A 15,686-nucleotide genomic window follows, 5' to 3' on the forward strand; every position below is an offset into this window, starting at 1 on the left:
TTAACCTACCAGCTATGGGTGGGTTAAGACTTCTGTTGGTCTTTTCTGTGTCGAACACACAGATTGCAAGCCCAGCGCCACTTAGAGATCTTTGGCAACAGTTAGCTCTGCAGCTCTCACACAATTGAGCCTGTATGATAATGAGTATTCAGAGATGGGTAATGCTTGGGGGGCACCAACCTAAGACAGAACACCTGTGTGGCCTGGACAGGTGTCTCCATAATGGGTAAGGTGACCTGCTAACATCCCATGCAACCTAAGTCAGAAGCTCATTTTTTAGTAAAAGAGGGGGGACCTGTAGGCTCCCATTTTGGGTAACTGTTGCTTGGCTTGCTGACCTTGACCTTGATATCCTCCCTATGCTAATTCCCTGCAAGATTTCACCCTCCTGGATGCTTAAGGGAAGCTCCTTGTCTGTGAATCCAGCATATTGGACGTTAACTGCTTAGATACAAGATTGTAAAACATCAGGAGCGGGAGTGGGGGGTGGAGATTTAGCTCAATGGTAGAGTGCTTGCCTAGCAAGTGCAAGGCCCAGGGTTCGATCCTCAGCTAAAAAAAAGAAGAAGAAGCAAACTTCTGCCATCCCATCCAGGGTTCCCCCATTGTGCTGTAAGCCTGTATTTAAGACCTCCTTCCTCCTTCAATAAATGACATTCGACATTCAAAAAAAAGGAAGAAAAAAAAAGAAGAGGGGGTCAAGAACATGATGGGTAATCCCACAGAGACAGCTGACCCGTGCTAGTTGGAGCTCACTGACTCTGGACTGACAGCTCGGGAACCTGCATGGGACTGAACTAGGCCCGCTGAATGTGGGTGACAGTTGTGTGGCTTGATCTGTTTGTGGGGTCCCTGGCAGCAGGACCAGGACTTATCCCAGGTGCATGAACTGGCTTATTGAAGCCCATTCCCTGTGGTGGGATACCTTGCCCAGCCTTGATACAATGGGGAGGGGCTAGGCTCTCCTTCAACTTGGTATGCCAGACTTTGTTGACTACCATGGGAGGCCTTACCCACTCTGAGAAGTGGATGGGGGTAGAGTGGGAGGGAGGTGAAGAGGCAGGAGAAAGGGAGGAGGGGGAACTGGGGTTGGTATGTAAAATGGAAAAAAAAATTCAATAAATAAACATATTTAATTAAAAAAATCTTACATTTTTTACCTGTGTGTGTATGTGTGTGTGTGTAGCATGGCATGTGTGTGTATGTGTGTGTGTAGCATGGCATGTGTGTGGGCCTCAGAGGCAATGTCTGTGGGTTGGGTCCTCTCCTTTCATAGTGTGGGTTTCAGGGACTGAACTCAAGTCACCAGGCTTGGCAGCCAGCACCTTTGCCGGTTGAGCCTTCTTGCCAGCCCTTATTTATTAATCCTATTAGGTATTTTGTTTATTGTTCAGAGTTCTCTATTGTTTCACTCTGTCAGCTCTGGTCCCTTTCCTTTCTTCTGTCTTACTGTATTTACTGCTATGTTCTTCACAATGTGCCAGAGAATGGGCATCCTGATCATAGTATTATTCACTCTTTCGGTGGTAAACGAAGGATTGGCTGGAGATTTTCCCTTGATTTTACTTGTCAAGCTACAGAAATTCCTTTCTGCTTCTAGCCGCTAGGATTTCTTACAGTGGATAGGTGCTGAACTCTAAAAAGTGCCTTTTCTGCTTGTACTGAATTATCATGTAACTTCTTTTTCTTTCTCGATTCTTCATATGGTGAATAACACTGATGAGTGCTTGTATGTGAGGGTAAAGCTTGCTTTTGTTTGGTTTAGGCCTCAGGGTAATTGCTGGCCCGATGTGAATTGCTGGGAAATCATGTGAACTGGAATTTCTACTTCTTCTCCTGTTTTATAGACCCAGGAGCAAAGTCATCTGGGCTTGCAGCTCTCTGTGGGAATGTTTCTAACCACACATTCAATTTCTCCCACAGATAAAGGGCTGCAAAGGTCAATGCTTGCTTTCACTTACGCTTTCTTGGTTTGTTTCTCTAAAGACTGTACCTAACTTGGATTTGCTAGTGTAAGAATATTCACAATGTTTTCTCATTAACGCCTAAAGTTTCTTCAGTGATGGTTCCATTTTCATTTCTGATATTTGTGATCCATGTCTCCTTAGTTTTTATTAGTTTGGAGGGTTATTAACTTTAATTGGTCTTAAACAACAGGCTTTTGATTTCTTTGACTTTCTCTATCATTTCTCTGTTTCATTCCTTTTTTTCTTATATTTATAATTTTCATTCTTTCGCTTGCCTTCTGTTTACCTTGGCTTTCCTTTTGAAAGTTTATCTTCTAGAAACAGAAGCTGAGATTACTAATTTGTCCTCTTGATCAATGATAATTACATAAATGTTGATACCTAAGCCTCTTTTTCTACATGCCATGAGTTTTAATATTGCATATTTAATTTATAGTTTAACTAAAATATCTAACTTCCTTTGTTATTTTATTTAACCCATGTGTTTTTAAAAGAGTATTGTTTAGTATTCAAATGTTTGAGGATTTTCCAGATGTCTTTTTTATTAATTTCTAGTTTAATTCTATTCTGGTAAAGCAATACTTTTATAAGTCTTCAATGCTTTAAATTCTATTCATTTATGCATCATGGCCCAGACTAGGGCATCTCACCACAGATGTTCTGTGGCTCTTTGAATGGAAGTCACGTTCCCTTGCTACAGGGTAAGGTGTGACCAATCAGCTGCTAGGCTGGTTGTGAATCAGTTTTCTACTTTTAAGTCACTGCCTCGGCTATTGAAGGAGCAAGTCTAAGCTCTGCAAAGTTTTGCTTTGGGTACTCTGAATGTTTTGTGAGAGGCACACACATGTAGGATACTTACATGGTCATTAACTGGCCACTCTTCAATCATGGGTTTAAAGTTCTATCAACTTATGAAGCTTTTAGTCATCATTTCTTAGATAATATTTTTCCCTGAAACCATAGTTACATGTCAGGCCACCTGACATTTTCCCACAACTCACTGATGCTCTGTTAGATTTTATTCCATGTGTTTGAATTTGAATTGAGTTCCATGGTGAAGTTTCTTTTGCTATGTCTGCGATCTATGGATCTCTTCTTCCATTGTATCCAGTCTGCTATTGGTCACATAGCTATTGCTTTTGCATGCTGCAGGCTTCCTCCTCAGATTTTCTGTGCACATCTTCTTTATGGCCTCGTTCTTCTGCTCCTTCCAAGTATACTTCTGTCTACTTAGGCACATGGAGCATAGCTGTAGCAGCTGCTTGGACTTGTCTACTTGAACACACGGAACATAGTTACAGTAGCCGTTTAGGCTTTCGGCTACTTACACACACAGGACATAGTCACAGAAACTGCTTTGACATTTGTCTACTTACACACACAAGTCACAGCAGCTGCTTGGATGTTCTGGCCTCTGAGCTCTATCACCTGCGCTCCGCTGGGCTGTTTCTGCGGATTTCTCTCCTTGTGTGGAGGTTTTACCCTGCTTACATGTGTGCCTGGAAATTCTGACTGAAAGCCATGCGTGACAGTTCCCTGGCCAGGTGTCGAGCTCTGTTAGTGTCTTCTAAATGCTACTTTGACTTTGCGCTGTGATTCAGCTCAGTTACTCAGAACCAGCTGGTCCTGCGGTGCTTGTGTTGAGTACTCTTAGGACAAATAGCCTTTCACTTCGGGCTATTTGGGTCCAGGCTGTCTCCTCTAATGCTTAATGTCTAGCTAAAGAATGCACAAAGCACTGATGGCCCCCGGTTCTAGGGATGACTCCCGACTCCTGGCTGGCGGTCCTTCCCACTTGTGTTTCATTGTCCTCCTTACTCCTGGCTGGTGATCCTGGCCTCTCCTGTCTGTTAGTCCTTCCTAGTCCAAACTCATGATGCTCCCCACTCCTGTCTGGTGATGCTACCCAGTCCTATCTTACGCCCCTCTCAGTCCTGCCCGGCAGTCCTCCCCATTCATGTCGTCACCCCCCCCTTTTGTCTAGTGGTTCTCTCCTGTGCTCGGGACTGTCCTCCACTGCCTGCACAGAGCATGAGGGGCTGTTCTGAAGATCCCTGAAGGTCTTCCAGTGTATCTTACTCCTCTCAATACTTCTGCCCAGCAGCTTCTAGCCACTCTACTACCTATTTCTCAGGATTGTTGCCCAGCAGCTTCTCGCCACCCTACTACCTATTTCTCAGGATTGTTGCCTAGCAACTTCTAGCCACCCTACTACCTATTTCTCAGGATTGTTGCCTAGCAACTTCTAGCCACCCTACTACCTATTTCTCAGGATTGTTGCCTAGCAACTTCTAGCCATACTCACTATCTACTTCTTTGATTCAGTAAGTTGCCAAGATTTGCTGTACCTCCTCTCTGCCCTGTGTCCTGGAGATCCTGAGCAAGGCCCTCTCACAGCTAGCCTTTGTCAGTCTCCCTCTCCAGGGACCACTGTCCTGTGCAGCCTGCGGCCTGATGGCTAACAGGAAGGCTTTAATGTGCATGTTATAGTTGTTCACGGATTTTCTAGTTACGTGGGATGACAGCTGCTCTCTTACTATCCCGAATGCAGCGCTCGTCAGGACTCCCGAGGCCCTGCTGTTGTCACTTCTGCACCACTACGGTTCCTCACTAGGTTCCCAGCTGACCGAGGCCAGGAAGGGGACCCGGGTCATGGACAGGATCTTGTATGCACAGATGATGGTGAAGTCAAGACAGAGACGGGCAGACGAATCTGAGGAAGCTGCAACACCTGGCCCCTCTGGGGAGTTGAAGCACGCACTCCTCAACTGCAATGCTGCTGCTCTGGACATGCTCAGATCTTCCAGGGACAGCACAGCTGCCGTGAGCCTGACCCACAGGTGGTCAGTGCTACCTACAATCCCCACCGGGCCTGCCACTGCAGAGTTAAGAACTGGCCCTTGTCACAGTGTTAATGCTCAGACACCACAGCTTCCCCATTTGTAATTACGTGGGTCAAGGCATCTCCAACGAGAGCACAGGCTGTGGCTGTGAGTCAGGAAGGCCTGAAATTCCAGCCCCTTGTTATAAAGCTGGACACACTATCTGAGCAGTCTGAATTTTAGTTTCATTATGTGATAAGTGACACATGACCTACTGTTTATGGAGAATATAGCACTTAGTCAACACTCCATAAATGGCAACTAATATTGTAAGATTAATCAGGACCCTCCTCTAAGCAAGAATATAGATCAAGTGAAATGCCTGCTGACCAATCTGTGTACAGTTGCTAGTGGCCCCTGCTAATATTCCTAGAGGAGTTTTACCAGGGGGCCAACCAGTAAGAGAACACATATGGATAGGAAGCATCTCTCTGACACAGGCTGAGGGGCCTTTTGATCAAGGGCCTGGTCCAGATGTGTTTCTGGTTTGAGGAGATTTGGGAGTATTTGCACACTAGTGAAGTGTCTTGAGGACAGGATCTGAGCCTAAACAGGGTATCTATTTGTGATTTATAAACACTGGACACACAAAACCAGTAAGGAATTTCATACAATACTCCCAGTGTTGTGACTCACCATGTGAGGTCAAGTGTGGGATCTTCCATGTGGGACACCATATTTGTCAGTGCTCAAAATTCTCAGTGTTGGAAGATTTGGGAATATTTTAGATATCAGCAGTGGTGATATTTTATTTGGGCACTAACAAATAAAACTCATCTGGGGATCAGAGGACAGAGCCAGCCACTAAATTAGACAGAGGCCAGACAGTGGTGGTACACACCTTTAATCCTATCACTCAGAGGCAGAGATCTATCTAGATCTCTGTGAGTTCAAGGCTACACTTGGAAACAGAGCCAGGCATGGTAGCACACACACCTTTAATCCCAGCACTTGAGATCTCATGTCTTTGCTTGGAAAGGACACATGCCTTTAATCCCAGGAAGTGATGGCAGGAAGCAGATAGGTATATAAGGTGTAAGGACCAGGAACTAGAAGCTTTTGAGCAGCAGTTCACCTGAGATCCTCAGGGGGTGAGGGCTCAGAGGCTTCCAGTCTGAGGATTCAGGAAGACAGTATCGACTGAGGACTGGCGAGGTGAGGTTGACTGTGGCTTGCTCTGCTTCTCTCAGTTTTCACCCCAATATCTGGCTCCAGGATTTTTATTAAAAAGACCTGCTAAGATTCGTCTTACAATCAGCTTTTTGGATTAGGGATATTCAACATATAATTATAAACTCCAGGCTGCAAGATAATAAACATCTGGTCTTTAGCTTATTTTCCATGTCTCCTAGAGATATATTGTCACAGTATCCTCAAATGCCCCAGAAACTGAGAGTCATAATCATATGCAGATGCTAAAAAGAAGCCAGTGGGTAAAGGGCACCTGAGTTGGCAGAAAGGAGAAAATGCAGGCATGGAATGCTCAGCAGGGATATCTCCGGGAAATGAACAGGAGCACAGTAGAGAAGAGTGGTCTTCAAGCTCACATGTGCTGCTGCCACTAGAAACTCCTGGGTCTTTCTCTTAATACATACTTATCGGAACTTTCATAACCTATAGATTAAAACTCTGAAAAACAGATTTAAAAGAAACCAAACAAAACATTTTAAAGGGTAAATATGGATAATTAAAGAATTTTTTAGGCTCAGAGAAGATTCCAGAAAGAACAGCAAGGATTATGCACAAAGAGTTGGCCATCTGTTCTCTACTTCTAGTGATGAATCAAATGGGAGAGGATCATTCTAGCAGTCATGGTTATTAAAAACCAAAATCATTTACTAAGGGACATTAGATAATTTTCTTTCCTAGGAAATGTTGAAATATTGACAGAGTGTCCACTTTTTCTGAGCATAACAGCTGTGTTATATTTCCTGAGCCCGTGGAAAACACTGCTTCACTGTGTCTCAAGCTGTGTCCACCAAGGGGCACAACCCACAGACAGGTCCAGAAGCAGCTCTCAGGACAGATGGAGATGAGGAGGGATGGCTAATCTGGAGAGGAGATCGCTCGTGTGTGTTAGGAAGGGTCCTGTTGCAGTCCTAGAGGTGGGATACCTGCATGTGCAAAGAAGTGAGAGGGGGAAGAAGAGATCCCACGGCCTGGCTTCCAGAGGTGGGATGAGACACAGCGCTGCTCTCTGAGATGATGCACAGACAGTTTGGTAGAAAACTACATCCCCAAGCTGTCTATACAAAACAAGCTGAGCATAAAGCCACCACAATTGGAAGCCCTTTATCTTTTGCCCTAGACAAACACCATGGGGTGCTGGCACTGGCAGAGGATAAGAGATGGGCAAATACCCTGAATTCTCCAGTTTCCGTGAGTCAATGAAGATCACTGCCCAGCTGTTGTACAATCCTGGCCTGAATCACTATTAGAGCTGAGGAACAGTCTGGGGTTCACAGCACAGACCCTCAGGTGGTGACTGACAGTGGAGCAGGCACACTGGTCAGGAAGTGTGGGCAACCTAGAAGGCTCCGGAGAAGCCCTGGAAGAACTCAACCTAGAGGAGCAGCAACATGCAGAGGGGCACTTAACGTGCAGGCTGCTCTGATGGGGAATGGACAGTTCATGGTTTCCAGAAGTCACCAAACTTTATGTCAGACTACCTCCATGATCCCCACCCAGAGCACACGAACCATACAACAGCAATCAAAGTTCTAAAACAAAGCGCAGGGCATTTCCAGCCCATGTGCCCTATAGCAAAGCTGTTAGGACCCTCCTCACTGAAAACCACACCTCCCTGTGCAGGAACTGCCATGCTGCCAATGTGCAAGTACCAAAAGGGGAACACGAAACAAAAAAGGCTTGGAAACTTGCAAGTACCTATGTATCTAATACATAGTAACAGAATCTCTTCCTTGCTTATTGTTGTGAGAGTAGCTTGCTATGTAGCCCAGGCCTGCCTCTAATTTGCTGCATAGCCCAGGTTAGCCTTAAACTTGGGGTCTGGCTGCTTCAGTCTCCTGAGTGCTGGAATTGCTAGCACACACTGCCATATGTAGCCTTAAAGAATTCCTATATAGGGGTAACTGTGTTAAATGGGATGACAAAGAGATACTTATTTTAGATAGGGTCTCATGTATCCAGGCTGACCTCAAATTTATTATGTAGCCAAGGATGGTCTTGAACATCTGATCCACCTGCCTTCATCTCCAGAGTGCTGTGATTACAGATTTGCTACCATGCCTAAATTTTATATGGTCCAGAGGATTGAACCTAGGGCTTCAGACAGTCTAGACAAGCATTCTACCAATTGAGCCCCATTACCACCCAAAGGAACATCTTTTGAAGCTGTGTTGTGCCATAAAGCTAAAGAATTCTAAAAATACCAAAGCTTCCTACAAATATACTTTATTTGCACTTTATTTTTTAAGTTATGTCCACCAATTTGTTTCTGTGTGCATGTGTGTGTGTACCACAGCGTGTGCATGGAAGTCAGAGAACAACCTGTGGGCATTGTCCTCACCTCCATTACACAGGTCCTAGTGATCTAATTCAGGTCAGAAAGCTTGGTGGTAAGGCCTTTACCAGCCGGGTCATCTCAGCCGCCCTTATTCACACTTGAAAATGACCAAGAGCACAACCATTGTGATGGGCCGTGAATGCTACTCTTATGGTGTTGCTGTTACTGTTATTAACTTTGGGGTACCAGATAGAGACATTTAGGGGTTCCAAAGTTACCTTTGAGAACCAGTGTCCAATCTCCAGGCTTGAGATTGGCTAGAGTGTGGAATTTCATTTGCAGCTTGGGAGGAGTTTCTTTCAGTGCAGAAGAGGCCTTGGCCTTCTCCATCATCAAGCAAACAACTCTGACGTCACCCGTGCTGCATCCCAGACCCCCAGATGGTGGCTCAATAGCCTGAAAGAATTAATAGCACACCTCCGAGCACATTATTCACCCAGAGAATGGTTCAGGCAATGCAAAGAATCTGGCCCATTATAGACCACACAATTGCTAAATAATACTCAATCACAGAAATGAAGCATGGCATATGGTAATCCCTTTACTATATTGAGATTCATTGTAATAAAAGCGCTGTTCAAAGTCCTCATGGAAATTTGAAAGGCATACCTTTTTTTTCTGGAAGAAACATCACAATAAGACAGGCCAGTCCTCCAAGGCACAGAAATGCTGCTAGTGTCCGCTTCCGACCAAACCTAAATAATAGAAGGAAATCATGTTTCTCTAAAGAATCTTAGCAAGTCATCTTCCCTTTCCGCCAGCTTTCCTATTTAAGTGTCCTCGACTTTTTTTTTTTTTTTTTTTTTTTTTGAGTGGGTGGCAAATGTAGCCGCTGGTTGGGAGGCAGATCAGGACATACATAAGCATGCAAAGGGACTCCAGTGGATGGCAGGATCCGATCATGTGCACGGGGAAAGAATCATTGTGTTTCCCAGAGTGTGCACTGTAGCAGGACTGTCTTAGTGCATGCCACTTGTTACCTCCCCAGTCCTAATAACACATGTGCAGCATGTGCTGCTGAACTCTCCATCTTCTAGAGACCGACCCTGGTAAAGGATGAGAATAAAAAAGAGAATGGAGTCCTCTAGCTTGTTTTAGTCTCTGGTCCCCGACTCTTAGGGCCTTGGACGTTTTCAATGCAGGGTTTGGTGGGCCTTTTTTGTTTGTCTTTGTCTCCATCTTTTAGAAATATAAACAGGAAAAAATCTTGTTAGTGGTTTCTATTTAAGTAAAATGTACTACACACCATAATTCCCAAATAAGAGGTCCAGGCTTAGAAGAAAGATGCTACATTAATCTCCACTCTCCCAAGGGACAGCAACAGGCCAGCTCCTCTGCTAGGAACTTCAGTATTTACTTGTAATTCTGATAACTACTTTGTCAGGGTAATTTTAGGATTGCTGGTTTTAAAATCATCATAAACGGAAGCTTGATGGGGGAACTCACTGAAGTCAGAAAGCTAACACATGGCTCAGACTAGAATGAAACCCAAGTCTGCTGGACCCCAAAGGCATCAAACTTGTCAACCCTTCAGATTGCAGCCCTGCCTTGCAGCAGTAGCTGCTGGAAAGCAGGAAAGGTCTGGTGTCTTTTCGACAGCTATTTCCAGGTTACTTTTAATATCTAGCACGGAATGGCTTTTGAGCGACATTGACCATGACAGGCAGGCCCTAAGCAAAGGCTACTCCTATGAATAGCTTCCTAGTGATGCTAGAAGTGGCCATCAGAGGCATACACAGGAACCTGTAGCTGCAAAAAAAGTGGATGTACTCTTTACAGACATGCTGAGTGTGATGGCTGGCCTACTTCTGGGATCATGATGAGAATAAGTGATGGTCACTAGCAGAAGACTCAGACACAATGCTGCCTGGGAGAAAGACCCCCAGCTGAACAGAGTCCTGCATTTGGGCTGCAGGATTCTCAGCTGAAGCATGCTGACAGGTGTGGCAGGAGAGTCGGGATATTATAGCACATGGCCCAGTGCTTTTCTGGCTTTTTCCTTCGGCTCACTAGCCCACTCTGATGTTCGGTAATGTTTTACTTTTCACTTTTTAAAAATAAACAAGAGCCTGGGACAGGTTGGCACTTAGCGTTTGTTTCTTGATCCTTCTCTTCATCTCTTCTTCAGATACTGGCCAAAGGCTGAGCATATTTTCTTGGCACTCTGGATAGCACTGTTTCCTTATCCTCAAAAGGTATTGCATCCTATCTTCCCCTGCTGCCTGGATTTCCAGCCTGCCTGCCCTGTTATTTTTCTTTCAAACATTAAGAAAATTGTCCTCAAGCTTCCTTCCTAGTCTGTTCCTAAATTCTTTTATTAATGAGTCTAAATAACCCCAAAGGAACCTTGATTTTCTGATTAATAGTATAGAGATGTGCAATGTTATAGTTTGGGTTGAAATGATGATGTCTAGACAGTAAGAAATGGCACAACTCAACTGGTTCCTGGCTCACTAAGTAACAGAAGGGACAAACAGACCAGGATGTAGATCCCTAGAAGATAACATTTGAATTCCACTCCCTTGCTCACAAGCAGCAAAAGCAGGGTATACTCTATCCCTTCTAAATAGTTCTTAGAAGGTAGGAGTCTTCCTAGTTCTGTTGGGTTTTGTCTTCCTGCTTCTAAGACCTTCTGGATTCTGAGTTGATGGGATTCTATCTACACGGAGCTAACAAGCACATTGTTCAGGCCTATGATTTATATAGACTACTCAACACCTCTCAGATGGTAGCACCTTTTACACTGAGTTAAAGCCTACATAAGCATTCACATACACAAAACTCAAGAACTACTACCATAAAAAGTGAGCTTAGCTGCATTTAGCCTGAGAGAAACTGATGGACAGTGCTGGCCATACACTGTCTATGACCAAAAAGCATAACAGGTAGGAATGCGCATATGGGAAGAATGTGTGTGTGCTCCAATCCATAGCCTCTATGGTATGCATCATTATCACCCATACTCACCATCTTTGGTTAATCAGGTAGATGCAGAGAGGGTAGGATGGAATCTCTATGAGGCCAGACAAAGCCAGGTTGGCATAAATACTGCCCCCTAGGTCCCCCGCACTCAGGGTGAGGCCGTAGTACACCAAGCTGCACACAAACCTGCATGGAGACCAAAGGACTGAGCAGTGAGAGAAGTCACAAGGCAGAAACAGGATCTTCCAGGAGAGATTAATAGTGCCAGTCAATATCAAACCCTCTGCTGCAAGAAACGAGTTTGACTCTCCCACTGAGCTTTCTATCTTCATCTAAATGTTCATCCTATTAAGACACAAAGGCATACTGGGGCTTTGGGAGTGATTTATGTCTATAAAGCAAATGAATGGACAGTTCCTGCTTGAGGAAAGACATTGTTCTTGCCTCCTCAAGCATTTTTGCACTGAAGTGAAAACAATGGCCTTATTCTTACTTTACTGGGTTCAATAATCTAGGGAACACTGGCCTGTGGCCTTTTGATATTATCAGAAGGGCTAGACTAAGCCTCCTACGGGCAAAGCCAACAAGGGATGGCTAGAGAATGGGCTAGGTCCTCAAGTGGGTCATCTGCAGGCCACAAATGCCAGGCTCTCCATCCCCCAGGGCCCTAGTCATTTCCCATCCAAGGTCTTCAGCAGGCACACATAAATACGGAGACCAGGTTAGAGAAGAAAAGGCCAGGATCACAGCAGAGCAGGAATTCTGAGAAGATCAATAGGGAAGGAGACTCTTGAGAGACATTAACTCATTTCTGCACACCATCATTGAAACTCACACTTAGGGAGCACCTGCTAGCTCTGGTGTTGGGCCAGGCACATGACTGTCTTCTTCAGGGGGAATGAGCTCAGCTCAACTGAGCACCACCCTGGAGCTTCAAGTCACAGTGAAGTGGTAAAAGGAACATCAGAGCCTGGCAAGTTGCTATAGTAAAATCCCAACACAGAACAGACAGTTCTAAGGACCACAAGGCTGCCCTTTACTAGTCAATGAAGACTGCAAGTTCCTACCCAAGCAATAGATTACCTGGGTTTTCCAACACTATGAATCCATCTTTGATAGTTGACATGGCCAGTGCTTGCTAAAGAGGTTCCTCATTTGCTTCCATTTTGTTTTCTCTAGAAAAGCCTGGCACGTTGCGGCTGCACTCAGGTCAAATAGCAAAGGGAATACTTTATTTTTCCCTCTGCCAAAAACCACAGCAGCGGGCCAAGTGTCCTAGGCTGTGAAGGGCAGGCTGCAGTGGGCTGGCAGCTCAGCGCTGGCAGCTCAGAGGCAAAGCAGTAGAACACTGGCCTAACATGTACAATGCCCCAGGATTACTTCCTTATACTACAAAAAGCAGCTTTACAAGTAGGTGCTTCCTCCAAAGCAGCTGATGGGCCATGTGATGAGCAAACTCAGAGCTGGCTAGAGCTCTGGGTTCCTGTGCACTCAGTATCTGTTTCTAACTAGTAAGAACCTCCAATTAGCAGATCTGCACTACGCTGTGGGCTTGATTTTCAGAGGTTCTCTTAATCTCCATGTTTGACATTCACTGTGCACACCCTAGGACATGAGCCTCATCAACTGTCTCCCTGAAACTTCATTCTTTAAAAGGTGTCAGCTAGAAATCTGGATGTAGTTTATAGTAACTCAGATGCATTCTGAAGAGCAGGCTGGAATGCATTAAGCAACTGAATATCAGGCTCAGAGTGTTAACCCTTCATCTACTGACTTGCTGTGTCATTTTGTCCATTCCTTCAACCTCCTGGGAACCCATCAGTGCCAGAGATGACATTTCCAAGAGAGCAGAGGGGTACACACAGAAAGCACTGAGGGACAGGGACCTTGTTTGGTTTTGCTTTTAACAAAACCACCTCACACTGACAAAAGGTTAATCTTTCTGCAGCCCCAGGGAAGGACCAGGCTATCAAGAGACCGCCAGCATTCAAACTGAAGATTCCAGAACATCTGTCAGAATTACCAGATGAACATCAGGATCAGAGTATGTCCTAGGAGGACCCGGTAACGAAAGAGATCCAGGAAGCTTCCGGTGTCCCTACAGCTCCTGTTGGCCGGATATGTCAGTGAGAACGTGCACTTGAGCTTGCGGTTCCTCTTGGCGATGAAGAAGAGAGCCTCTTCTGCCTCACTCAGCCGACCCTGGGAGTATAACCAGCGGGGGGATTCAGGAATGAATCTGAAAGAGAAGCCATTAAAGGCTGGGTATTCAGAAGGGTGCACATGCAGAGGAAGGAGCCGACAGCCCTCTGGAGGCGGCTTCCCTCACTGCAGCTCAGTTCTTCACAAGCCTAAAGTATGACTTCCCAGGGGACACATGAGAGGGGACAAAAGGGGCTACCCCCGAGCACTGTGGCAATGGAAAATGGCGGCTTACTTTATTTGTTGGAATGAAAACATGCATTTCAAATACTGTTTTAATAAAGATAACTATTTCCATTTTTTAAGTAAGTTTCAGTAACTGAATGGCAAATCTACAGTGCTGAATGATGTACATTCCTCACAAAGCACAGGTCAGGAACAGCTCTGAATCCCCACTAAAGGTTGGTAGACAATATAGCAGTGGTCATAGCCTTGTTTCATGTTTTCATCTTTTTCTTTTTCTAAGGACGGGGTCTCACTATGTAGAACAGGTTGGCCTTAAACTTGCTACATAGCCCAGGATAGTCCTGAACTTAAGACATTCCAGAGTGCTGGGATTATAGGCATGCACCACCAGGCCTAATCAACTGGGTTCCTAAGCTCTTGAAAACTCTCAGATGGAGATAGAACTCTTTATTATCTAATCAAACAAAACATTTCAGAGGTATTTTAATATAATGACAAGTTATTTAGGAGCAAGCCATTATTTTAAGATTATACAGAAGCATGAAACAGTCTAACACATCTTTGCCACTTCTGTCTGTTCCCTACTTCAGAATACTCCAACTCATCCATCCCATGGGCCAGCTTCAGAGCGTCCTGAGGACCTTCCCTGATTCCCCGAGACTGTGAAGAATAGAGTCAATGCAGGATAACTTCTAGTTACAGAACAACAGGTGTCCCTCACACAGCCACAAGTGTTGAACCACTTGGTGGCATGCCACTCGTGTCTAAACTCAGATAATATGTCAATTTCGCTTCACCATCTGAAGAGGGTTTCCCAAAGACAAAACCATGACAGGATGGAAGCCTTATTAAAACATTTAGTGTGTGTGTGTGTGTGTGTGTGTATGTGTGTGTGTATGTATGCGTGTGTAGGTTAATATGCTGTGCTCTTGGAGGCCAGAGGAGGAGTCAGGCCCTATAATCAATTCACTCTTTGCCTTATTCCTTTAAGGCAGGGTCTCTCATTGAACCTGGTTTGATGAGGCTGGTTTCCCCTTCTCTGCCTTCCATAGTGCTGGGTTACTGGGGCACGTGGCCACATTCAGCTTTTTATGCGGGTCCTAGGATTTGAACTCGTTGTCAAGATCGCAAAGCAAGCACTCTTACCCTGGAAGTCTGTCTTCTTCACTAGACACAAAATCCAAGGACTTCATTTTAAAAGTCTAATCTGACACCCTCTGCCTCAAGTGAAATTCTGTTGAATAAAATTGGTGTTTTCTCCACTTCCTGATACCTCCCTCTCAAGAAGGATAGTGAGCAATAAATACTGCAGGATCCAGAAACTTTGTGGACAGTCATTCTGTCAAAACTATTCTGGGAGCATTTCCATTTTACACGGAGCAGTATAAGGGGTGCTCAGAAGAAAGATGCTGGAACAAAAAGGAATTTTCATAGAACTTACCCAATGGGGCCAAGGACGGCCATGCCCAACAATGGACTGTCAGTCAGTCATCTATAATGTCTTATAAAATCCTTCAGTCACCTCCTTATTGCCATTTAATTATTGTTATTGACTAGTAAGCAAACAACCAAGTCACACTGTTATGTTGGAAGCTACTGCGTGCAATATAGAGCTACAGTGTGCAGTATTGAGCTACTGTGTGCAATACAGAGCTACCATGTACAATGATTTGGTTGAGTCTTAATATAAATAAAAAGAATTCTAAGAAGACAGCTGGCCTGCCTATATACAGAAAACATATGAAAATAAAATTTAGATGGGGTGGAGTTGGAAGGACTAAAAAAGAACCAGCAGGAAGTATATCAGAATCCTGATGTAATTGTCTGTGATTAACAGTGGTCATATACTCCCCGGCCTTCGTGTTTTCATGACAGTTAATTAGCAATAAAGCCCCAACACTTCATCAATCATAGTGAATATGATATTTAAGAGTGAGAATACCCTTAGAACTCCTGAGTCCTTTCTCGGCTGCTTTCTATTGTTCATGTCCTGAATTCATC

The 15,686-nt window shown here is 44.6% G+C and overlaps 1 protein-coding gene across 2 annotated transcripts in view; it reads right to left on the minus strand.

Moving 5' to 3' along the window:
* The window catches only part of Slc22a15 (solute carrier family 22 member 15), a 62,130-nt gene that overhangs the window by 16,201 nt on the left and 30,243 nt on the right, over positions 1–15,686 (minus strand). For both annotated transcript variants that reach the window (XM_036190033.1, XM_036190034.1), the window contains exons 6-8: positions 13,321–13,536; positions 11,343–11,483; positions 8,985–9,070 (exon numbers count right to left, since the gene is read on the minus strand). In XM_036190033.1, coding sequence (XP_036045926.1) covers positions 8,985–9,070; positions 11,343–11,483; positions 13,321–13,536 — 443 coding nt within the window. The remainder of the gene's footprint in view (positions 1–8,984; positions 9,071–11,342; positions 11,484–13,320; positions 13,537–15,686) is intronic.

Source organism: Onychomys torridus, chromosome 6, assembly GCF_903995425.1.
Source record: "Onychomys torridus chromosome 6, mOncTor1.1, whole genome shotgun sequence".
Classification (NCBI taxonomy): Eukaryota; Metazoa; Chordata; class Mammalia; order Rodentia; family Cricetidae; genus Onychomys; species Onychomys torridus.